This window comes from Zonotrichia albicollis, chromosome 4 (assembly GCF_047830755.1).
Source record: "Zonotrichia albicollis isolate bZonAlb1 chromosome 4, bZonAlb1.hap1, whole genome shotgun sequence".
NCBI lineage: Eukaryota > Metazoa > Chordata > Aves > Passeriformes > Passerellidae > Zonotrichia > Zonotrichia albicollis.
Genome location: NC_133822.1, coordinates 39622053 through 39646378, shown reverse-complemented (window position 1 = coordinate 39646378; position 24326 = coordinate 39622053). Strand labels below are relative to the sequence as shown.

The 24326-nt window shown below is 42.2% G+C and overlaps 1 protein-coding gene across 10 annotated transcripts; it reads right to left on the bottom strand.

Moving 5' to 3' along the window:
* Positions 1-1096: 1096 nt before the first annotated feature.
* USP44 (ubiquitin specific peptidase 44) lies at positions 1097-23575 on the bottom strand. Of its 10 annotated transcripts, XM_074539610.1 has the most exons (7): positions 23360-23575; positions 16820-17764; positions 16256-16513; positions 7698-7896; positions 7117-7225; positions 6138-6343; positions 1097-5750 (listed from the first exon to the last, which is right to left on the bottom strand). In XM_074539610.1, the coding sequence occupies exons 1-7, from the start codon at positions 23558-23560 to the stop codon at positions 5551-5553; spliced, it is 2118 nt and encodes a 705-aa protein (XP_074395711.1). In that variant the 5' UTR covers positions 23561-23575; the 3' UTR covers positions 1097-5550. The 10 variants fall into 10 exon arrangements, 8 of the variants coding, with proteins under 8 accessions (XP_074395711.1, XP_074395707.1, XP_074395709.1 ...); XM_074539606.1 differs by having other exon boundaries at positions 16256-17764; XM_074539608.1 differs by lacking the exon at positions 23360-23575 and adding an exon at positions 23113-23212 and having other exon boundaries at positions 16256-17758.
* Positions 23576-24326: the final 751 nt, after the last annotated feature.

Here is a 24326-nt window from a genome sequence, read left to right as displayed (position 1 = left end):
GACCTTGTCTTACCCTTCATATGAAACTTGGCCTTTCATGCTTGTTGAAATAGTCTTGTCAGTGCGGGGATACAGGGCAAGAAGTCATCAACACCTTACAGGACAAAATGTGACAACTCCAGCAAAGGTGTGTGGTAAGGGTTTTGAGTGTGCTAGGCTTTAGTTTAGACTGCAGCTCTATTCATGCAGCTGGTGGCATCAAGATGCAGCTTTGGGCTGAAGTCAACTCAGTTCTGGTGTATGTGCCTACAGAATCTTTGCCATTGGCATACCCTCTTGCCCAGAGTCAAATTTCATGTGATTTCCTGTCTTTTTACAGTTCACATTTGATTGCACAAGTGGTGGGGACAAGGAAAACTATTTAGTTTTGGGTTTTAAGAGTTACTTCATGCAGGCAAAATAATCTGGAGTATTTGATGTTTCCTTGACATAAAAAGTCATTGACTTCCTGCTGCAGTGAAATCTGACTGTTGAATCTCATTTGTAAAGGTAAACTAAATCCCATGGCTCTGCAGGCCTATATGCAATGTGTCTTCCAATGCTGTATCTTTACCTCATTTGCATATTCAAATTATCCGTAGTTACTGGTGATAAAAATGACAGCTCTGTTAATAGGTCAGTAACAGTGCCTTAAACATAAGTGCTTAGAAAACAGACACTTCACCTGCTCCTTTATAGTCAGCCTGTCTCTATAGAAGAGTTCATATTAACTGAAAAATATCAGTTATTTTCTCCTCTCTCTTTAGGTAAAAGCTGCATTTTTGTCCTTCCATACCTGATTGTGAGCTGCAATTTAGAGGGGAGCAGTGTCATGTACTGCCTACAGTTTAAAAATAATAGACATTGGTGGGGTTTTTACCCAGTTACAAGTATTGTTCAAATTCAGTACTGTTTAAACTTGCAGAAATGGATGAAATGGGATACTGAAATGTGTTTTTATTTCTGCTGTTGCTGTTTGGGCATCTTGGCATCCCAGCAATGAATTTGAATTTATGCAGCTGTGTGTTTATGTGTCTCAGCTTCCCAAGAAACAGTAGCTAGTGTGAGTGCTTGTGCACTGCAGAGTGAAAGCTGGCACTTGAAAGAATCTGCTGGGTACATTGCAGCTGCTGTTTTTATTGATGCTAACAAGACCATGCTCTTCTGCACTTCTCCATGTGACACGAGCAGGTTCCTGTAGCCTGGCTGCCTTCCAGCTCACCTATTTTTGTACAAAGTCCACTAGAAACGAGAAATCTGGTTTAGTTCTTGCCTGCTTATTGGCAGTTTCCAGACTTTTCTCTCTAGAAGGTGCCTGGTTAGTAGTAGCTCAGTGTGACTTGGTATTGTTTCTACAGCTTAAGGCTTAACTTCACTGATAGTAACTTTAAAAGCATTTGGTTTTACAAATCAATTCTGTGTTTTCTTTCCTTTGTTTTTGGGGTTTTTTACCTGGACTAGCAGAGCTAGTTTGGACTATGGCCTCTTTTAACTTTTTAATTTGCTGGCTGTTTGTTAGTTCACTTGTAGAGGCTGATCATCATGTGTAACAAGTTGAAGTAGAAATGAGTCAGAAAAATAATTGCAGAGCGTGATGACTTGCCCATAAGTTTCACTGGGTGTTTCTGCATAGAAGTGTCCTGTGCTGCTGGTCCTCCTCCATCCTCCTGCCTGCCATATAAAAGGCAAGCCCTATTTCTATCTCCTTAAAATAAATAAATTTCCTACTGCTCTCGTGCTCTTCTGGCTGCCTTCTCCTGCTGCTGTAAGTATTAGAAGTCCTGGCCATGCTGTCTGGTAAGTGAACCATGCTCTCATCACTTGACAAAATTTTACCATAAGACAAAAAACAAAAGCTTACCAACAGCCTTTTGAGCCAGATGTTGAGGTCTGTTGTCAGACACCCAGAGGATGGGGTCTTGTTTCCTGTACATACATTAGAGTATGCGCAGTGTACCTTGAGTGACGTGTCCTTTTGATGAAAGCATGGCCTAAGATTTTCCTAATTTTAGACTCAACTACCATCTTCTCCTCTTAGATGTGGGTAAGACAGGGCTGGTGGGTACAGCAGGCACAGCTGGGTGAGAATAACCACAGCATTTTAAAGAGGAGGCTGAAGTGGAGCGTGTGGGGAGGCACGTGGAGTTCCTGTTCCAGCAAGAAAACTGCTGCTGTGTCTTTCTGTGTGCTTGTGGCAGGTTTGCTGCAGTGTATCAAAATGCTACTTTCAGAACAGGACCAAAACACAGTAAGATGGTATGCAAACTTAATGATGGGATGTGTAAACATAACTGGAATTTGATTTTCACAGCTGGCATTGGTGGAGATAGAGGAATTTTGCCAGATCCTACTTCCAAAAAAAAAAAAAAAGAAAAGAAGGCTTTTCACTGTTATTTATTTCCCAGGATTACGCACTGTTGGTACTCAGCCTTCTGTGGAACATCAGTCAGCTGTCCAGAATGAGAGGTGGGCAGTGTCTTTTCCTCAGTCCAAACACTTTCACAAAGGTGTGTTTAGAGATAAAGACCATGGAGCTTGCCAAAAGCATGGCACGCTCTGAAGCAGGTTATATTTTTTTCAAGACTTATGCATAGTTATTTTTTCCCACAAGGATTCAAGAGGCTTTTCTGTTTTTATAATTTTGAGTGTTTCAGTATTTTAAAAGTAAAAGAAAAAAGACAACTCTGACTCTTTTATCATTTTTGACTTGGTGTTTTTGCCAGGCACCCAACTCTTATAACTTAAAGTCATACTCATTTTAGCTTTGCTTTGCATTTCTACTGATGCTTACATCTCCCTTCTTTTACAAAGGTACAGGGCTCTAGGAAAAAAACCCAAAAGCTGTGTAGGCTAGTCAGCAGTTCAGATGAACAATAAATTCTTTACCTAGTTGTTTTGGAAGTGCCTGTGTCCCTAGTTTTTGAAACTACAATATTTTTTTTCTTTCAGAAAGGGTAAATCTCGGAATCCCTTAAATGGGAGAGGGCTCTATAGAAGCCTTCTCAGCACTAGAGAAGAGTGAAGGTGTGTGCTGTCAGGATGCATAAATCCATTACCACCGGGGCCTGGGAACTGTTACTGTTTTGCATTTCAGAGTGAGGCTGCTTTGGCCTGTGTGCTGTATCCCTGGGCCCTCAGTGAGATTGCAGTGACACAGGAGTGGCGGGCAGGCCAGCTGGGGGCACTGCCACACAAGGGCAGCAGGACAGGCCCAGGGAATGAGGCAGGAGGAGCCTCATGGACTCCTCTCCCGGGAATCCCCACTCCTGCTCCTGGGCAGGGAGCACAGGCTGGGGGGGAAGCAGCTGCCCCGAGAAGGACCGGGGCTAGAAGCTGTCCATGAACCAGCAACGTGCCCTTCTGGCAAGAGAGGCCACCAGCCTTAATCTGGTTAAAGGGTCACAGCTACTACCTGAACTAGTTAAATATCAAGAACTGAAGCAGAAGCTGTAGAGAAGAGCACCTGAATTAGCTCATCCTTGTGGTGGACTGTACTAATCATCTCTACCCTCCCCACTGCCTTGATTAGGAGGGCTATGACTCTTTCTCCTCCCCTTCTCTTGTTCTGTTCAAGAGGAGCACTGGGAAGAAAGCTGGAGTTGCTCTGCAGAGCTAAAGATGTCTTTCAGAGAAAGCCTGGAAACTCAGCAATCTTTGCTGCAATGCAGGGGAAGAGCTGGAAGCAGAACCTAGGCAATCTTTCTAGTAAAGATGGCAGGGTAAGCTTCCTTCAATGTGCTTAATAGTGATGACTGAGAGCAATTAACTCTCACACCCAAGTTGCTCTCTACATGTCCAAAGACAGATTCTTAATGCCTGACTCTCTGACGACCCCTAAGGATCTCCTAAGAGATGTGCTTGGAGGAAGAAAAAGTATCAGAAGCCTAAAAAGTAAATTTTCTGAACTACCTGTCAGTAGAAAGAGGTGTTTAAATTACATGCATTTCCTCACCAGCCAGGACAGCAGAGCAAAGTATTTGAAAGACTGAACAGCCATAACATTTGTCAGATCACTCCAGCACGTGGCTTTTGGCTAAAAAAAGAAAAAAGCAAAAAAAAAACCACCAATAACAAAACCACAAAAAACCCAACCAACCAAAAATTTCCCCACACCAACACATGAACTGTTTTGTATACTTAATTAGGATGAGCACAAGACCAAGAAGTTTGAGATCTGAGGCTGCTATGTGCTTGCTATAATATGGCATCTTTCAGAAACAGAAATTATAGCAAACCCAGCTGTTAAATCACTGACAGATGGCCAAACCAGTTGTATAGTTAACGCCTTAACTCCTGTTAGACAAAATCTAAACATTATTCTTACAAATGTAATGATAATGTAGGAATTGATTCCAGTACACACCCGCTTTTCTGTCCATATCAAGGCATTTTATTGAGGTATAAACTTTGCAGAACATGAGGTAACAATTTGCATAGGACTTACACAAAATAACTTCACAATTAAAATTTAATTGGCATTAACTACTGAATGTGGAGGACTGGTAATTTCTGCCTGTTAAATTCTCCTCACTGCACAGTTCTGTTAATGCTAGTGGTAGGACCATGTAGTATAAGGTACAGCAGTTGTGGGTAATGAGACCAGACTGAGAATGCTTTCATGCAAATATTGCAGCTGCTTCTCATCAGCTGTTTGCTCAGGGGTGACTGAGGCAGACAATGCTTGCTGCAGCCTGAAGTAAGCTGGCTCAATTCAAGAAAAGGGATGCTAATGTTCTTGTGGCAGTGACAGTGGGGTAAGTAAGTGTGGTTTTATTGTTGGGGGTTTACTGTGCTTTTTACTTGTTTGTTTAAGAAAACTTTTTAAGTTTTTGGAATAAAAAAGCCCCTGGTTATTAAATTACTTTAAATTTGGCACTTGAGTTTTAAGCTGTCAGGTTTGTTAAGGCTGAAACATGCAAGTCTTGATAAAGATACATTCTTGTGTTATTAAACACTCCTCTTACACACTTACATGAAAATAACTTCATGCTCTATTTCCTCAAGTTCAGATTTTAAGAAATTCTATCGAGTGTATCTTTAGCATAGTCATTCAAGCTTGCAAAATAATTTCACAGAAAGTTGTCTACAAAACATTCAGTTACTATCTGACATGTTTTAAACATTCCTTGCTGATGAATGTCAATATTCTAAGACCTAGTAGCAATTCCTGCAAGACAGTAAGAATCACGGTATCATTAGAACTATACTATAAAATGTACACAAGCATATACAGAAAATTAACCAGACAAATATCAGTTGCCCATTGAAGTAAATCTTCTAAACCAATTCAAAAATATTATCAAAATACAAAACCAGCTTTAAAAAATAGCCTGAGGTAAAAGTTAAATGCACATAGCAATCTCTTCTTTAAAAAAATAGCTGTATTGAAATTCTAGGTACTTTGAAAGTTACTTATTGTCAATAAAAACTTTTGCTAACCATTGTAAAGAGTACTTCAACTAATACAAAACTATATAAACATTGGAAAGGTACAATACTGTACTTCCTTTTAAAAATACATAGTTATGACAATTTAAACCCTTACCACACACACAGTTAACTGGCTTTGGATTAGCTGCTACTGTTGTCCATGGAAGAGCCAGCTAATTCTGTGTGCTGCTGACTTTCAGCTGTGCTAGGACAAGGGACTCTACCATGTCCATTTGCCTGAGTAAGTCGTTGGCTGTAAAACAAAATGTAGGCTTGAGCCTTGCATACTTCTTCCATAGTGCACATGTTGAGTTTTGAATCATTGCAGTGTACCCAAAATCCTGCAATAAGGAAATATACCAGAAAAAAAAAGTCATCAGGACACTGATTTTAAGTAATTGCATCATATTTAATAATTAATTAGTGCTTGGTCCTATTTAATGAGTTGTGTACAAATAGTAAACTGTTTCAGTTGATCTGGTTTATTTACCTCAATGTTTTAAAAGCCCAGCTCAGCTTCCTCAGATTTACAAGAGAGTTTATAGCTAGAACCCATTTAACAAGGCAATACAAAAACTGAACTGTTGCTCTACAGAGCTGCACTTCTCCTCTCAGGCACATCAGCTACAATTGATTCCCTTTTGCTTCTGAGAAAAGACTCTCTTTGTATCAGTTTAGAATTAGGAACACCCCTTTCTCCCTCCTGCTCAGTCGCAGCCGGTTCCTACCTCCTTCAGAATTGTAGCAGTAGGCAGTGTAGTGCCCTGAGCCAAATCCTTTGCCGTGGTGCATTACCACAGCAGACAAGTCGTAGATGAAGCAGTCAGGCAGGAGAGACTTGAGAGATTCCCTGCAGCAATAAGGCTCCATGTTCAGCATTTGCTCAAAACTAACGTGTACACCAATCTTCTCACGGTGATTGCGCCCTGACCACCTGGGAAGTTAAAGCAAATGAAAACTTAAGGGTTTTTTAAGGAAAGAGCACAGCATTCTGAATTATGTTTGAACATAACATAATATTTTCACCATTACTCAGTGCACAAAATAAATGCTAGGGTTTTCTAAGCTTCCTCTTTCACTTCTTTATTTCAAGGCCTTTTAAATGTGTCTATGGTACCTACTGTTCTCATCTTCTGAAACATCTACCTTAAGATCTCTGTAGTGGTGAGCAGGAAGTATTTCCCACCTATACCTCCTTGGTATTTCTCATTTATTCTATCTCATTTTCAGTTTCCTTTGTATGAGGGACAGATGGTACTGATGTTGTGCTGTAAGTTCACAAAGATGCAGTATCCACTTCCCTTCTCTGAGGCTAAATATATTTAGGATTGTTATCTGAGACTTCCACTGAATACAGTCCAGGTTTGTGCATTAGTGATTATGAGCATCCTACTCTATCACAAGATTAGTTTTTACCAACAGAGTTCAGAGCAAGGTTAGTAGGTTTTGACTGAAAACAAGGATAAAATATTTTTGGTACTAAAGGAGCAAGTACTGAAATCCAAAAAGTTAAAAGTTAAAGCTTAAATTAAATAACATATCTTACTGATGTTTCAAGAGAACAAGGAAAAGAAGTTTCTAGTAACTATTTCTCACCATATTAGTAAAGGGAAACGAAACTGACGCTGAAAAACATTGATGCTAAGCAATGGTAGAGCAAGACTCAATCTGCCAGTTTGCAACACTTTTTGTTGTGGTACTACTTACCTAAACCGTTTAAGGTGTAATCTGAGAACCTGAGGTAGTCGACACACCATAAGCTGCTTCTGAGCTTCTGTGAGTATAACTGGCTTAGAAGAAAACTTCCTTCGTTTTGCTGAGGTCAAACACACAGTTACACAATACAAATCTTGGTAACAGCCTTGTATTTCAGTCTAAATTTATCCACAGAATTTGTGTGGACCTAAATATTTACGGTACGTGCCTCCTTACAAAGGATATGCTCTGAGAGCTGATTTGCAATGATTATTTTATGATGCAAGTAAAAAACACTTGTGGTCACTTACATTAGTCACCTTAATTTAAAAAGGTGATGGCTTCTTCAGCTGGGAGTAGTAGAAACCCCATTAGTGTGTCATGAGACTGTATCTGAATGAAGCATCACACTTCAAAACATCTTTTGAACAATTTAATCTTCTAGGGGGCAAGTAACAGCTCTCAAGTGACCACAGCAGGACATAAGATGAAGGTCTTTGTCTGCAATATACTTTTAAGACTCCCATACTCGCACTGTCAGTTTATATTTTACACAGAGAACGTATGCATGAGTACATACTGCCTTTACTCACTGTTGCACTGATCACATGCATATATCTTTCCTTCCAAAGCTTCAGTTTCTGTAAACTTGGCCAGCATTTCTGTCAGCAGACATGGATACTGAGACGACATCTCCTTGCCATTGCAGTGATACCTCTCAGGAAACTCCAGGGACAGGTCCCAGAAAGGTTCTATGGTGTTTGATTTATTGTCACAGGCAAGGCATGTAACCTGTAAAGAACATATTTCACCAGCTGCTTACACTCAAAAATGTACTTTGCTAAACATGTATCATTACATAGCTCTAAAAAGAGATTTTTCCCCTAAAGATAACCAAGGGTAACCAAAGACAAGACAAAGTCATTTAGCAATAGAGATGATACACCTCATTTCTTCTCTCTGAAGCAGCATGTCTAAAACCGTTATCGCAAACAAGTACGTGTTTTTATGTTTTACTGAGAAACAAAAACAGTGTCAAAATGTTCTGTCTGGGACTGTCCAAAAGAAAGCAGCTGGTGAAGTCTCAGGAGTCTTTTCTCAAAAAGGAAAATTTACATCAGAAATTATAATATAGGTTAATTTATAAATAAACCGAAATAAATCAAAACCACACACACAAAAGGAAAAAAAAATGAACAGTTGGGGATTTTAAAGTCATATCCTTCTTACTTTGTAAGTCTTCCAGGGAAGCCTGGATTAGGAAGCACACTTCTTCAAAGAAAAATTAACAGGTAAAAAGAATTTATTTCTTCTTTCAGTAAGTGGATCCATCGTCACACTAGGGAAAGGACAAGCAGTAAGACAACATAAATAAAATGTAAAGAAGTGAAGTGAGTCAACCTGGAAAATGCAGATACTACAGGCAGGAGACAATTAATTTATTATAACATCCAATACTTAGGAAAATAAATTAAAAGCAGAGCTCTTCTAAGCTGGAAAGACAACACATTAGGTGTTGCATGCTTCCTATTTAGGAAAATACCACAAGTTGTTCAGAACAACTAACACATAGTAATAAAGGAATGAAAATTCATTGACATCCAAAGACTGTTATTTCACAGGGACCCTTTTAAACTGCTGCTGCTCCACACAAATTTGGTGTAGTTCCCTTCAGTTTGGTTAGTAAGCCTACACAAGTGGGAAAGGACACTCGCTTTTGTTCAGATGCTCCTTGTTTTCCTCTGAAGGTTTGCTGGTAGGTAATTATTCACCCTGTTTGGTATTTCATGATGATTTATATAAGTCCCTATCTGTCACCTCATGGTACCTTCCTCCTAGGTGTTCTTGTAGCTGCACTCAGTAGTGCAACAGCTCATCCTCCATCTCTGCATTAGCCACCGAGTGCACGAGTGGGTTTGTGTCCCAGCATGAACATTCAGCGGTGCAGGTAGGAAAGCTCTTCACTGCTTCAAGTTCTAAGATGAAAATGGCACTGCCTTGCTCTTAGAAAACAAAACTTCAAAACTTACATGGCAGAAAAGAGGAGATTCTTCTGCTTTAATTTACGCTGTCAGGACTGTCTTTTGCAAGTGCTAACATCTGGCAACGTTACAAAGCCACAAATTATTGGTAATTCAGAGCTGAAATCTAGACATGGGAGACAAAATTGTGTTTGGCCACAGTTCAATCACACTCCAACTTAATCCCAGAATGACCAATAAAATTTCTGCTGTACAAATGGGTAATTTTGCTGGGCCAAAAATTTATTTAACTGGTGAGTTATGTAAGAATTTGCTGTGCATGAATGCACAACTTAAGATTAAGGAGCTCAGGATGTAGACCACATGTGACTCCAACACAGATAATTTTAACACATTTTGAGGTTTTAAATTTAGTGTATTACATTAATAATCTAGGTTAAGATCTTCTTTCCCAACTAGCTAATGAGTACTGTCCCAGAGAAAAAGACATGAATAATAGACCCAGCTTCCAGTTTTTCCCAGTCAAAAAACCTGAAGAACACAAACAGATGCAATAAATCTGCTCTCATCTCATCATGCAACTGTGAGCAAAGCTGCTGTGTGTGGACAAACCCCTGTACTGACACACAGCTGCACTTATTCCCTCCAATGCAGGCCGGTCCTCACTGCAGCAGAGTTAAACTCAGGGATTCCTGTAGTGCCAACAGCTCAGTAACGCGACCCAGCCGGGCAAGGGCAGCCAATCCTTCAGCCCCCGTGTGCTCCCTGCTCCTGGGTGTGCTGGGAAAGGAAAGCACAGCCAGGCACGGCTGCAGCAAGGCTGGGAGTGTTTGTCACAGCCAGGCCTGGGCTTACCAAGTGGCTTGCTCAACAAGCAGGAGGATTCCCAGCCTTCTGTGGAATTCATCTGCACTGGCCTGTCCACTGGCATTGGCTTGGTGACATTGCCATCACTCTTCTTTCTGTCCTAAATGGGGCTCCTTTATCTCAAGCTCCATTAGCATTCACACAGATTTTCTTTCTCCATGAGAAGGGCAGAAATTGTAAAAACTGTTCAAAAGCTGCTTGAGATTTTATAAAACACAAAACCAACCCCAAACATGAACTCAAAGGGCAAAAACTTCATATATTTGTCCAGTGTAACTTTGTCTAGTAAAAGTATGCACAACAGTAGTAACAGGGAAGTGAGTCTACTCTAGCAATCTGGTTAGTTATGTCTATATTTATGATTATAAATTCAGAGTTTGATTCCACATTCCCGATGTAATTCAGCATTGCTATTACAAGAAGCTTTGATGCTGTCATTTATAGCAAAGCAAATGAAAAGTTCACACTAGAGCAAAGTAAATTACAGATTTTAACTAGTCTGAAATCTCTACCTTATGTTCTGCCCTGACCACCCTCTCATGCCTTGAAACATGGGTACTAAACACAATTGTTTGGTTAAAGCTTAGTATTCAATCATGGGCCAAAGGCCAGACTGAAAAGAGCTGGATCAAATTGCTTGATTCAAGCAAAGCACGGAGACTGCTCAGACAAGCACCACTGTGGCCACAATACCGTGACAGACAGCCACTGCCCTGGATGGCATTCAGTGTAAATGCAGCCAAAGAAAATAGTTAACATATTGCTGCAGTAAAAGCCAGCTTCATCATCAACTGTTTTGCCTATGTTCCCTGCACTTGCGTGGAAGAAACAAAACTCTTCACCACCTCTGCCCGAACTCTTTTTTTTGCTTTGTTGTTTTTAAGAAGAGTAAAATAGCCAGTCCCATTTTTGTGCTTTCACTAGATGAGACATATATATAAAGATTAGTAACTCAATTTTTGCACAGGAAAGTAACTGAAGTTGAAGGGGATCTCTGGAATACAGCTAAAATGCATAATTCATATGACAGTCAGTATAAAAAAAACAACTGAACTTTGTAGTGATAAGCATAGGGTATCCTCAAAATGATCTTTATCTATTTAGCAGAATAACATAAAGCATAACCACAGGTAACTGCAGTCTGTGATTCAATGGCCTCTAATAGATTAATTTTAAATATTAGTTTCATCTAGTTGGAAAACAACTTGACAATCATTTTGTAGGTCAGGCTAAACAAAAAAGCACAAAGACTAACACCAAAATATAGAAATCAGTATACATGACATCAAGTGGTTTAAGAGCAAAGTGTCCCATTGCCTACCTCAAGTTCTGCCTTTCTAACAGTCTGTTCAACGGGAGACCTCAAACCCAGCAGTACACAGACCACCCTCAGCATTCCCCCCCAAACTCCAACTCACAGCATACTACCCAAAGGCTTTCAAACAACTCAAAAATCACATTTCCCCTTCTCTCAGACAATCTGTCCTGAAATATGCTTTCAGAATAGTTTACATACTACACTGGTTAGAACCTCCTTCACTCCTCGAGACCTGGCACATTCGTTTCTCTGAGCACTGCACGTTGTTATTCTGCTGTGCTGAGCAGGAGCATTTTACTCAGATTCCATCTTAAAAATGATCAGGAAGTCATCAAACTGCTAAGGAAGTTTTAAGCACGCCTAGAGGTATCAGAAGCTAGCTCCTATGAGGCACTGCTATAAAAAATACTGGAGGCAATTTTCCTGAACTCAGAGAAGTCTGCAGATGACACCAAGCAGGAGGAGTGGCTGGTACGGCTGGCTGGGGAACTGCCACCCACTGGGAATGGGACAGGGCTGGGAAACAGGACCTTATGCAGCTCTACAAAAGGAAACAGCATGTCCTGCTCCTGGGCATGAATCACCCAGGCACCAGTACAGGCTGGGTGGGTGTGGTGGTGTTCGCAGGGTCCCGGGATGAGGGAAGAGATGAGAGTGCTGACTCCGTGTTTCAGAGGGCTTGATTTATTATTTTATATTCTATTAAATCTATACTAAAAGAACAGAAGAAAGAATTTCATCAGAAGGCTAGCTAAGAATAGAAAAAGAATGATAACAAAGGCTTGTGACTGACCAAGACAGTCCAGACAGCTGACTGTGATTGGCCATTAATTGAAAACAACCACACGAGACCAATCACAGATGAACCTGTTGCATCCCACAGCAGCAGGTAATCAATGTTTACATGTTGTTCCTGAGGCCTCCCAGCTTCTCAGGAGGAAAAACCCTAAGGAAAGGATTTTTCATAAAACAGGCAGGAAGAGGGGATCTGGGGGACAAGCAGTCCAGGAGCCAGAGAGGTGCCCTTATGGCAGAGGAGGCCAACAGCCTCTGGAGCTGCATTCTGCAGGTCCAGGTGATCCCTGCCCTCTCCTCAGCTCCCACACAGCTGCTGGGCCTGGTGCTCAGAAGAAAGGGAGACATGGATATGCTGGACTGAGTCCCCCAAAGGGCCAGGAAGATGATGAAAGGCCTTGGACATATAAGGAAACACCCAGAGAGCTGGGACTGCCCAGCCCAGAGAAGGAAGTTCAAGGTGGATTTCATCCTTGTCCAAGAATTTCTGCTCATATGACTTCTGAGTACATGTGGCACACAATAAAATCTGTTACTTCAATTTCTGTATTTTTAGAAACATACCTGTCCCCTTCCTTGCTTAATATGGACAAAGTTGAGATAAAGATACTTTAAAAATTGTTACAAACTGTGTTATTTAGTTGGTACCATTTAAAAAGAACACAAGCCAAAAAACTCCTGAGACAGCAGCTAACCTACTTGAGCTCTTGAAGTGTACTTCAGAGATCAGTGAGGCAGTGTGGGTCAGTTTACCAGTGCCACATGAGCTCAGAGCACAGCAGTTTCTCCTTTCCCACCGAAGGACTGAGGCCAGCAGACAGTAAGTACCTTCCACAAGGGTACAAGCACTGAGGGAGTGAAAAGAACTAGGGTTTTAACAGACATATTGGGATCTCCTCAGAACCCCAATGGGTTTGAGAGGTCTCAGCCACTTTCTCCAATCACTGCAGAAAGACTAGCACGTGAAGACAGAGCAGAGGGGAAGGGTTTGCCACCTACAATGCAGATCTTTACTTCTCTTAGACATACCAGTTATTGCAGTTTCACAGTACTGCAAAGTAAAGGCTGAAGTCCTACAACAGGTATTAGAATAAATATAAAATAAAAAAACAGAGGCAATTTGCTCATACTATTCCTGGAGTTACCCACTGCCTAGTCTAGTACTCCAGAAAATAGTAAAACATTTCAAGCAGCAGATGAAGAAAACTTACTTTAAATCAGCTGAGAAAATAGCAAAACATAAACAACTACCTCATATATGACATCATCCAAAACTTTTTCTAGTTATCAAAAGCACAAGATCTAGTTATCTAGGAAACTATCCATCTAGTTATCAAAAAGCACAAGGTTCTCAAACACTCAATTCTCTGCTTACTTATTCTTAGATCCTAAATTCAGTTAGTGCTGAACCAGGCAGTAGTTCAATAGCAACAGACTGATGGCAAACTCAGGATTATCACTTCCCTTCAAGTGAAATTAGAACTAGAAGAAGGGGGGAAAAGTTGAGCTGCACATGTGAAAGTAATGTGATACCTAAGTAAACACACAGCTTATCAGCACCGTAAGGGATCCTCTGGGCTCTCTATCAAGAGTAGCTCATAGTATTCCTGAGGTTTGAAGGTCAGGAATATTGACTTCATGGCACTTGAGCAGCTCACAGAATCAAGTATCTTGAAATTATATTCTCTGTACAAAGAATAAGTATGGTAACATTTCAGGGGTTCTAAAATGGAAGGCAACTGCACACAGAAACATGCTCCTCAATCCCCCTTTTTCAATCAAGTAAGATGTAATTTAACACACTAGAATACAATCCTGTCTAATTTTTAATAAGGGCAGCTTGGAACAGCTCCAATTATCTTCTAGAGAGAAACTGTAATACTGTCACAGTATTACTATATTTATTTTTATTACTATGTTTACCACAGTTTTACTTTATCTTGTAGGTAGATAAAGTTAAGCCTGTAAGGACTAAACATACACTCCTTGTTTTTAAGAGCTAACCCTGTCCAAGATGCAATGACACAGCAAAAAGTTTGGGGTTTTTTTCCAGCCCTGCATGGGTGTTTCTTGCCTTTTCTGTTAACTTCATTAAAGCAGTTCTGACAAACGCCTAGTGAAATCATGATGTAGGAATCTTACTGAGGAAAGGAAAATAATTGCCTAACAGAGTTTCTAGAGTTCATCTTTCCATGGGCAAACACCAGGGACTAAATTGTTAAGATGACCTGAATCTATTTTACAAGGAAGGAATTTAAATCTTCAGGGCTTGCCTTTTCCTTATAATATTTATCATGTTCAAAACCACAGGTGAAGACAAAACTAATAAAAAAAAGAAGCGGCTAAAGACAAAGGGACCACAGGGAGGGGTAAAATGTTGAACAGTCTGTGGGAACTGCCTCATGAGCCAGGGAGAAATTACTAGATAACAGCCTCAATACTCTTTCTTGCTCCTCTCACTTCAGTGAGGCATTCTTGAGTTGATCAAGGCTGTATTCTGCACACAGACATGGAGCAGCTGCAGTAAGAGCTGGATGTAGTCACAGAACTCAGAGGATACCTCAAAACTGCCTAATTCCCTTTCTGGCTTACTCAATAGTGTGGAAGTGAGGATTTTTTCTTTGTTTTGTATTGGTTTTGTTTTAGTTTACCCATTAGAGAATTCTCACTACTCCTCTCCTGGTCTCAGGAAGGTGGGAGGGTTTCTAGTCACAAATTTCTCCATATAAAGCTAAAAAATATGTGAAAGTAGTTATTACTGAAATGATACTGTGTCTTTAGAGCCTTGAAAATTCTTACTACAGCAATGAATCCTTGTGTTGCAAGGAGGTTTGCAATGCAAGCAAACCTTGTGACTATTCCTAAAAAAATAACCTTATTTTGCTGGCAAAATTGCTATTTTGGAGAGGAATGGAATTTTCCAACAAAAAACTCTTTAATGACATAATGTACTAAACACTTCCAGTTGTGCAACACTGATACAAGATACCTAGTGCCCAAGGAAAGGAAGTATGCCACAGAAGTGCTGTACTCTGGGCCAGGCAAAAGGTGGCTGATGATCCAGTTTTATTGATAGATCCAACAGTTTCCAGTAGCTTCACAAAACTTGAAATGACTGAGGGCTGACATATGCTGCAAACAACCCTGTCACCTTCCTATGAAGTTTACAGGGATCGTAGCAGCAAACAACCCTACCTTAGTCAAAAAGCACTTGCATTTCTAGCTTTACATATTAAAACATTAAACCATCAATCAACTAGTCAGAATACCAGGAACAGACATTTTTGTGTTAAGCCTTTTCTTTACACACAATATTCATCAAATGCTTCCACACTCCCTCAGTTAACATGCTCATGTATACTACAGATCCATTCCAGGAGCTTCCCAACTTCTGTTCCTGCTGCAATGTGGTTAGTTTTTAGATGAAGTTAACAGAAAAAAGCATTTGTTTGTTCAGTCAGAAATCAGACACTTATACACACTGTTGGGATATGCATAATAGCAGTGAACACACTGAAATACTTAACAAGGAGCTGAGAAGTAGGGAAAAAAAAAGAAGTAATGCAGAAAGGAGAACCACCATTGCCTCCACCCCACAAATTTGGTTCCTGTGTTGACAGAGCCTTCTCCATCTTTGTGTTGCAATAGAAAAGAAGTATTAGTATTTCTGTACATAAAATCATGACATGCAATTACTCACTGGTAATCAAGCTCAAATTCAAGCTATTTAGTGAAATAATATCCCGTTTGACATCCACTACCTAATCAGTTCCTACTATCACTAGATTAACCTTCCTTAACACCTTTTATCTAGTAGCACTATAGTGATAAGCCAGATACTTGAAATTGTAAATTCTTCATTCCTTCAAATGAGTTGGTGCTTAACAGCAAATACAAGTATTTCTCAGTAGGTGGAAAGGTGTGTTTTAAAATAACAAATGTAAGACTTTTATGATTAACAGGTGTATTGGGGTTGAATGGCCTAGTTTTTGGTAGTGGGAGGGCTACAAGGCAGCTTCTATTTAAACTGTGTAATATTTCTTCTGAAACTGTGTAATATATCCTCACTATCTCCCCTCAACAGTTATAAACATATAAACCTTTGAAGTATGTCCATACCTGACTAATGATTTATAGTTCTGGATTTACTCTAGTCAAACACCTTTTAAAAAGTAATCATAAAACATACCTGACTTAACAACTGTCCATGAAAAATGCTGTTAACCACATTCAAAACCTGCTTTATAAGTTTTCTTTGAGAAGCAGGGATGAGAGCTGGGTATCTGGTCCCTGTAGTCTCCAGTTCCTGCTGTACTTTATCCAAAAGTTCACAGAGAAATTCCTGAGCATCTTGTTGGGCATACCCTCTGAAGGCTGGAATTAGTCTCCACACAGAATGAAGCATGGCAAAAGGAGACACCAGTGCCCATTTGCCAGACCACATAACCTGGAATAGAGTATGCAATTCATGACAGAGAGAAATATGTTTTGAACTGGGCTCCCTGGGCTGAATAAGTTCCATACTTTTTGATGCTCCTCCACTTAATCCAGAGGATAAACTAGGCCGCCTCATAGAATATGATCCCTTTACTTTCTCTTGGTTTTCATTCACCTGTAATGTCGAGGCAGCTATTGACAGGTGTTTGGATGAAGATCTTGTTTTACCATTGGTTGCTGTTGCCAGCAGTTCCTGAGTTTGGTTGAGATCAAGCTTTAAAAAGCATTCTCGAAAAATAAGTAAGTGGCTTAATACCTGCAGGACAGAATTCATATAGCATGTGTTTCCCAGGTTTCTCAGTCCTGTTACTCCAGGAGTCACTGTAGGCCTTCGTTTAATTGGAGAGTCATTTATTTTTTTCAATCTCAGTTCCTCTGAGGTATATGTTTCTTCCAACTGTGCCAAAAATTCCATGTTCTGTGATGTTCTTTGAGGACAGGGTTCTGGTTTTGAGGACATTCTAATCTGATTTTGTAAACGACTGCTCTTTCTTGGAGGCATCTTCTCCATCTCTGCTTTCAACTCACGCTTTCGTTCTTGTCTTCTCTTCCTAGCTTCATCCTTTTTTAGCTCTGCTTCTTCTTGACGTCTTTCCTCTTCCAAAATCCTTTTTCCAGTAGGTGTCAACTCAAGCCACGACCGGAACACTTTGCCGAGGACGGCGCGCCGTCGGTGCCAGAGAGCCGTGAACATCCTGTCTTCGTTGCGAAGCGTGGCTTGGGCGCCGCCGTGCGCAAGGTAGGAATCATCGCCGGTGCCCGTGGAACGCAAAGTCCTCCCGCTTCGAGTAGTGCACTCATAGTTCTGGCTCTTGATCGCGCTCAACGTACTCCGCAAGAGCTTTAAGTCTCCGGTGGCGTTGTCGTTGAGCACGTAATCGTCGCACAGATAGCAGAACACGTACAGCTCGTTCACCTCCAACGCCACGGGGTGGCTGCTCTCCTCAAAGTGCTTCAGTGCGTGCTCCTCGATGTACCGGCCACACGCCACGTGCGAGCAGCTGAGGCACGCCCACACCGACTCCGTGGTATTGCAGTCCACGCAATGCCATTTCTGAGGATTGAGGATGGAGTGATCCTGGGCCAGGCGCAGACGTCCCACGTGCTTACACTTATCCATCGTTAAAACTGAAATTGCAGAAATATGCTGGCAAAACACATCATCCAAACTATTTTCTGCCCATGATATTTCAACCTGCAACTAAAAAAAAAAAGTTATAGTTCATAAATACCCAACCGTATCCCTTTTACAGGAGTCGGTGTACCAAATTCATATCAAGATGGGAGATCACTATCATCATCCAGCTGAGTGCCACCAAGCACGTGACAGAAATCGGTCACGTGGAGCCACACACCTTCAACAGCAGCTCCAGGTTCACACTAAACCGCCTGCATACCACTGTTTGTATTGCCAGGGCTTTGTGGCTCAGGACTGAAGCATACTAGCTACGCTTTAGGCCTGGTTTGGATTTTTTTATTAAGCGGCACTGATTTTGTTAAAAGATGCTGTTACAGAATACCCACTTAGCAGTAGGAAAGGCTGTTCAGAGACGCTGTGGATGCTCCCATCCCTAGAACTGTTCAGAGCCAGGTGGGATGGGATGTCAAACAACTGGATCTAATAGGAGGTGTCCCTCTGCACAGCAGGGAATAGGACTACAGGATCCTTATGGTCTCTTGCAACTCAAACCATTCTGAGATTCCAAAATTCTCCTATTAATTCTACCTCTAAGCATACAGGTGCAGAAGTGCAAAGTTCACTTAAATTTATTATGTTTACACAGTGCCAACAGTTCAGACAAATGAGGCTTTATACAACTCAAACCCTTAATTAATCCATACCTTTAATTAACTCGCTGCTCCTCTGTGCCCATTATACTGTTTCTATAATAAAGTATCTTAAATATCTACATTTAAACACAACATCCTAACATCTCTGAAAGAGTAACTTAGCAAAGCAGAACTTGGTTTCTTAAGACAGAAGTACCAGGAGGTATCTACATCAGTTACCACAAACTTTATAAAAACTTTCTAATTCAGCTCTTCAAAAGTTCATTTAAAAATCTGGCTAGCACTGGCTTATATATTTTTTTAAGTTTGTATGGTTGCATTTTTTTCTTCAAAGCTGCTGGTTTTGCTTCTTCCTGTAAGGTGCATTTTACCCAAACCAGACAGTCTCTGATTAGCAAAAAATTAAAGAGACAGTGATTCATCCTTGTTTTTACCATTCTGAATATCTTGAACATCTAGAGAAAAATGGTAACAGCATTATGATGCATCAGGAAATGATTACATTTGATCTGGGGCATTTGTGCCCACCATATACATCACTGACCAGAAGGGCCAAAAAGCACCCAGCACCAGCACCATCATGTACAGTGCTTGCCAGATGAAACAATTAATTCACCTGAGGAGTTCAAGGCTTTGTCAAATATTCAGTCTATGCCAAGTGAGATGAGTTTGCCATTACAAATACTTGCTCTGGACCCAGCTTAGGCTGTACAATATAAAGGTCCTGGATTCTATGCTTTACAGGTGAATAAACCATACTACAAAAACACTGAGTGATTAACACAACTCTAGATAGAACCAAAAAAAAACTGTATTCCTGCTATTAGCCTTAAATATGCTAATATTTATCAATTTCTACAGTTCTGAAAAACTGAATAGGTTTCTCAATATAGAACAGATGTTTAGTGTAAAATAAACATTACCTAGAGGAAATCCTAATGTACAATGACACGACACCACTAAGGAAGGGAAACAAGTAAAAGGTTGCAGATGGTTAGAAGAGAAGCTCTAATTTTCATCTGGTACTTTGATAAAAACTGTCATTAAAAGATTCAACCAAAAATTGCTTTGTTTGGTTAATTGGCCCATGGCTAGTGCCTTTTAAAATGTTACAATACAGATACCAACATAAGAGTCATAATAAGTCTCTAAGCCCATAATCAGCACCCAGCATTGCATGTGCTGTATAGAATTTATTCTGTAATGAAGAAAAGCTTGAACCAGCTGTAGAGAAACTAAAAAACGGTACTTTTAATCTCTACTACTAATCTCTCTCACATTCTGGCTAAGAGCTGTTTCCAGTCCATACTGACTGCACCACAACCTCTGGGGAGCCATCCAGCAGCTCCCAGACCAAGTACCAGCCACAGCACACATGGAGATCTCCTGTGTGCATTGGTCAGCAGACCTCAAAAGTAAGAGCTTGCTTAACTCTTTCATCTTGTTCCACCCATAACATTCATTCCTTCTAAAAGGCAATCTTATCTGCAGGCTGCTAATTAAGTTCTTCTACAAATAACTGTGCACAGGAAGTTTGTTTTTTATATTGTCTTTATAAATAAGATCATCAGCATTATCTCATGTCTTCTAGTCTGACAACCTCTTTTCCACAGCAAAGGGGAACTTTTGTAACATCGGTAAAATTCAGGATAGTAATACGTATGTAAAGTGTGCTGCAATAATTAAATATGGTACAGAGAATTTTAAGGGACAAGACTTCTCTTTCTGGTTTTGGACTAACATATATAGATTCTACTGCATAATATATTAGTAACAGCTCTTTCCAGCAGACCAGAAAAGAACACTAAACCCTGCCTTGCCACAGGGCTGTCACACACAGCAATGCTGTCAGTCTCAGCAATCTGAGGGGTCAACTCTTTCTGGGTTTGTTAAAGTCATTGTGTAAACCCCGTGCCTTATGTCTCCTTCCTTTTAATACTATATGAGCAGATTATTTTTTTCACATTTTTAAAAACATTCTCAAGACTAAAACTGCTTACATGCCTCAGTTTAAGCAGATATTGGACTGAGGACAAAAACAGTCCATTGATTTCTAGACAGCCACTGTGCAAATCAGGACTGCACATTCAAGCTCCTCATGCAAAAGCAGCACAATTCTACGAAAGAGCAAGATCAGCACCTCGAAGGGGAAAACCTAAAGCCCCAGCTCCCCCACCAGCAAGCAAGCCAGCATGACATTTTCCCACCTACGTCGATGTGCGCAGAAAAGAGCGTGGAAGGGGGAGGGGGAGGAAACATCTTAGCATGGGAGAAGCCTTTCTTTGAAAAAAAGGGAGGAAATCAAAATGCAGTTTGGTCAAAAAGGCAGCAATATCTGAAAACACTGCAAAAAAAGCTTAGAGTACAAAAGTGAGACAAGAAAACTTCAGATGAATGTCAAGCAGCACACTGACATAATGAATGTTTGAAGTACTGAGACTGCATCAACCCACAATATTTAAAAACTGTACCTTAGAAGCAAAACTTGGCAAAAGATCTCAGGGTAAAAAACAGGAGTGAAGTGACAATGATGGAAGAAACAGGAAAAATACAGCACACTCATTCCCACACCTGAAAACTGCAGCTGGAATAAAATAGTACAATCTAATGCTCCGATGTTAAAATTCCCTAAAGGAAGTTATTCAGCCCTAGTTTCTGCATTCTTCTCTCCTGAGGTTCAGTTCTGTGCACACACACAAAGAAACTTTGAATTAGTTGACCAGCACTTCAGAGATCAAGCCCCCCTCTGAGTTCTTACCACAGACCTGAGCTGAAGCAGTAAGCAAAATAACAACTACTAGCATATAGAATAGTACTATTGAAAGCACTAAGTTGTATGGAAACAGAGAGATACACAAAAATTTTTTCTTGCACCAAAGTTTCACAAGCTAGAAACAAAGATATATAGAAAAGGATTTTTTTATTGTACCATATTTCAGCCTTCCTGACACATTAATTCCTTTTGTTCCACTCAAGAAAGGCTGGCAAAATGTAAATTTTTGGGTAATTAATGAGCAGAAAAAGCACTTGATGCCAAAACCAACTTAGAAGTCATGAAAAATGATGGTTTCCTTCCATTTCTTCTCCATTAAAAAAAAAAAATCAAGATTTTATCAATTTAAGCGTGATTTTCACAGCTAAATTTATAAATATAACTATAAACGAAAGGCTGAATTTTATCCTTAGTCACTATTTGTGTAATTTATTGCCTGACACATAAATGAGAAGTCTCCAACACTAGACTAGAAATGCAGTACAGAGTTTTACAATTATATACACACACGTGTGTGTGCTCTTGTGCCCCATTTATATTCTGGCTTTTAAATCAGATGACTGTTTACCAAGTGATTCTCATGAGGTTCAGAGTACCTGCAGAATATCTGAAAACGCAGGAATCATGGGTACTTAAACAACTCAAAAGTTTTAGATAAAAAATTAAGTAACTAGAAGGCAGATGTACTGCTTTACTGCTTTTTTAAACGAGTTTTCTTTAAGAAAACAACTCAACGAAACACTTATGTGCGTAACTTCCAGCTGCAGTACAGTCCTGCAGGCGTAACAATTTAGACTTGAAATCAAAGCAGCACTTCAAAAAGAAATTTTGTGAATTATTTCCGATTTCTAACAGAACAGCCTTTGACAAGAAACCCCCCAGTCTCCCTTCCTTGGAGCCGTGCCATTTAACCTTTTTTGCTCTATTTGTTGCAGTGTGCTGCCGAGAAGTGGCCATTTAGCCCAGGACACCACAGAGAGCGGCACAGCTTTACATTGGATGTCTACTGCTGCAAATAACCGCGCGTTTCCTGCAGTGCAGACTCGACGATAAACAAACAACACAGATTGAAGCACTTTCACACAGGCACCAAAAACACTGATTAAAACACACAGGAACTTCTTACTCATCTGAAGTTACACTTGACAGTTGAGCTCGTTTAGAAAAACGAGCATCTCTGACAGCTCTGACAGCTCCAGCTCTGACAGCCCTGCAAGTACAGACACCCCGGCAAGGCTGGCCCGGGCTCGGGGCCGGTCCCGGAGCAGGTCCGGCGCTCCGCGACATGGCGCGACTTCGCCTCGGCCACCACAGGCAGGAGCCCAGAGCAGCGGGCCCTGCTCACCGCCGCCGTCCGCTCCTCCCGCGCTCTCCCTCACCTCGACATCTTCCCGGCCCCTCAGGGACGCGCACGACAGCGGGCCCCATGCAGGGGTTCCCCGCCACACACCGAGCGCGGCGGGCAGGCGGCAGCACCCCTGCTGCCCGGCGGGGGTGGCGGTCCCAGGGTCCCGCTCCGCCAACCGCACGCCGTGCCCGGCTCGCCCCCGCGATAACGAGCACCTCCTCCTCAGGTGTCCCTCCGCAAACAGCTCGCCGCCGCTACCGCCCCTCCCCGAGGAAAAGGCGGGGAGGTGTCTCCCGCCCCGCGCTCCCCTCCGCCGGGCACCTGCTCCCCGCAGGCCGGCCCCGGGCAGGCTGGCAGCGCCGCTGCCGCTCCCGCCCGCCGGTCCCGCACGCACCTTTCACCCGCCGCCATCTTGGGCGCCCCGAGCCGCAGTCGCCGCCTCGGAGCGGCCCCTCCGCGACGTCAGTGCCGCGCGGGGCCGCCCCCGCCCGCCCCACGCCCCCGCCCGGCCGGGGAGCGTGGCGGGGCCCGCGGGGAAACGCGGGGCGGTGTGGGGGAGCGCCGCGAACGTCCCCGCACTCGCCCACCACCCACACCCCTGCGGCTGCCCCGGGCCCTGCCGCCGCCCCGCACCCACCTGCCCATCGCCATGTGCCGGCGGCGCTTCTGTCACCACATTTGTAGTGGCAACCGAAGTCCTTCCCACGTCTCCTCCCACCTCCCCCGGCCTCCCCCGCCCGCCGGGCCGAGCGGGTCGGTCCCGCGGAGCCGGCCGCGGGAAGCCCGGTGGGAAACGCCGTTGGTCAGTTCCCGGAGTGCCGGGGAGCTGCCGCTGCCCCGGCCGTGCCCGCGGGGCACCTGTTTGCCCCGAGGTGGGTCCGTACCCAGCCGGGAAGAAGCGGGCTCTTAGGCTCCCCAGGAGTGGGTGTCCAGATTTGCTTCCTACATTTTCTCCCGTGATTTGTCATCGGTGGCTTCATCCTTGTCCGAGCCCAGCACAGAGGGAGCTCCGTGGGCTGAGCACCGCCCTGCGCCCCAGGCCTCGCCCGCTGGCTCCCCGGTTCGCAGGTGCCACCAGGAGCCATCTCTGGCCTGGGCGCTGCCTGGACGTGACAGCCACACACCGTACCGGAGATCACAACCCGTGAAACTCCTTCATATCATATCTCTGTGCGTGTTGTTTGTGGAAACTTCTGCAAGGCAGCTCACGTGATAAAAAAACACAGTCTCTTATCAGGCCCTTGTTACCCATGTATTGAGTACTTTTTCAGTCTCAGGTTTCATTACAGGAACTTAAATTGGCAAAGACTTGTGTACTCACGTCCTGCAGATGTCCTGGTTTTTAAATTTGACTCTTCTTTACACTCATACTTTTAGAACTAAAGTTTCTGAAGTGTAGCCAACTGTTTTTAGCTGCTTTCCAGTTCTGCCGGCGCTGAACTGATTTGCACTTGTGCATGCCTTCTGCTCTGCTCTGTGTTGAGGCAGGCTGTGTTTGGGGCAAGAGGAATCTGGTGAAAAACACCTCTGACTGGGCAGCATAATTTTCTGCATCCATGCTGAAGCAGGCTGACTTGTGGTTTATGTGAACCTGCTCAGAAAGTCAGTGTGGTGCTTCTGGCCATTGCCAGATGTAGTTTGGATCCATTATGCATTAGGATGTTTTCATGACAGCATCAAAATCTCACACATCTGTTTCTGTGTTTCTAGTTGTGTCATCAGAGGAAATGTGTTTCAGTTTAAATGTTTAAATGTATAGGCCCTGGTTGCCTCAATTCTGCTCCAGTAGTGCATTCCCATTCTTTATGTTTCTGATGAAGCTGCTGAGATGGTATTAGCAGGATGTGGCCA

Coding starts and splice junctions, on each gene's coding strand:
- USP44 (XM_074539606.1), bottom strand. CDS start 23,560: ATGGCTCCTGGTGGCACCTGCGAACCGGGGAGCCAGCGGGCGAGGCCT. Junction 17,765..23,359: donor GCCCGCTTCTTCCCGGCTGG/GTACGGACCCAC, acceptor TTTTTTTTTTAG/TTGCAGGTTGAAATATCATG. Junction 6,344..7,116: donor TTACACCTTAAACGGTTTAG/GTAAGTAGTACC, acceptor TTAACTTCCCAG/GTGGTCAGGGCGCAATCACC.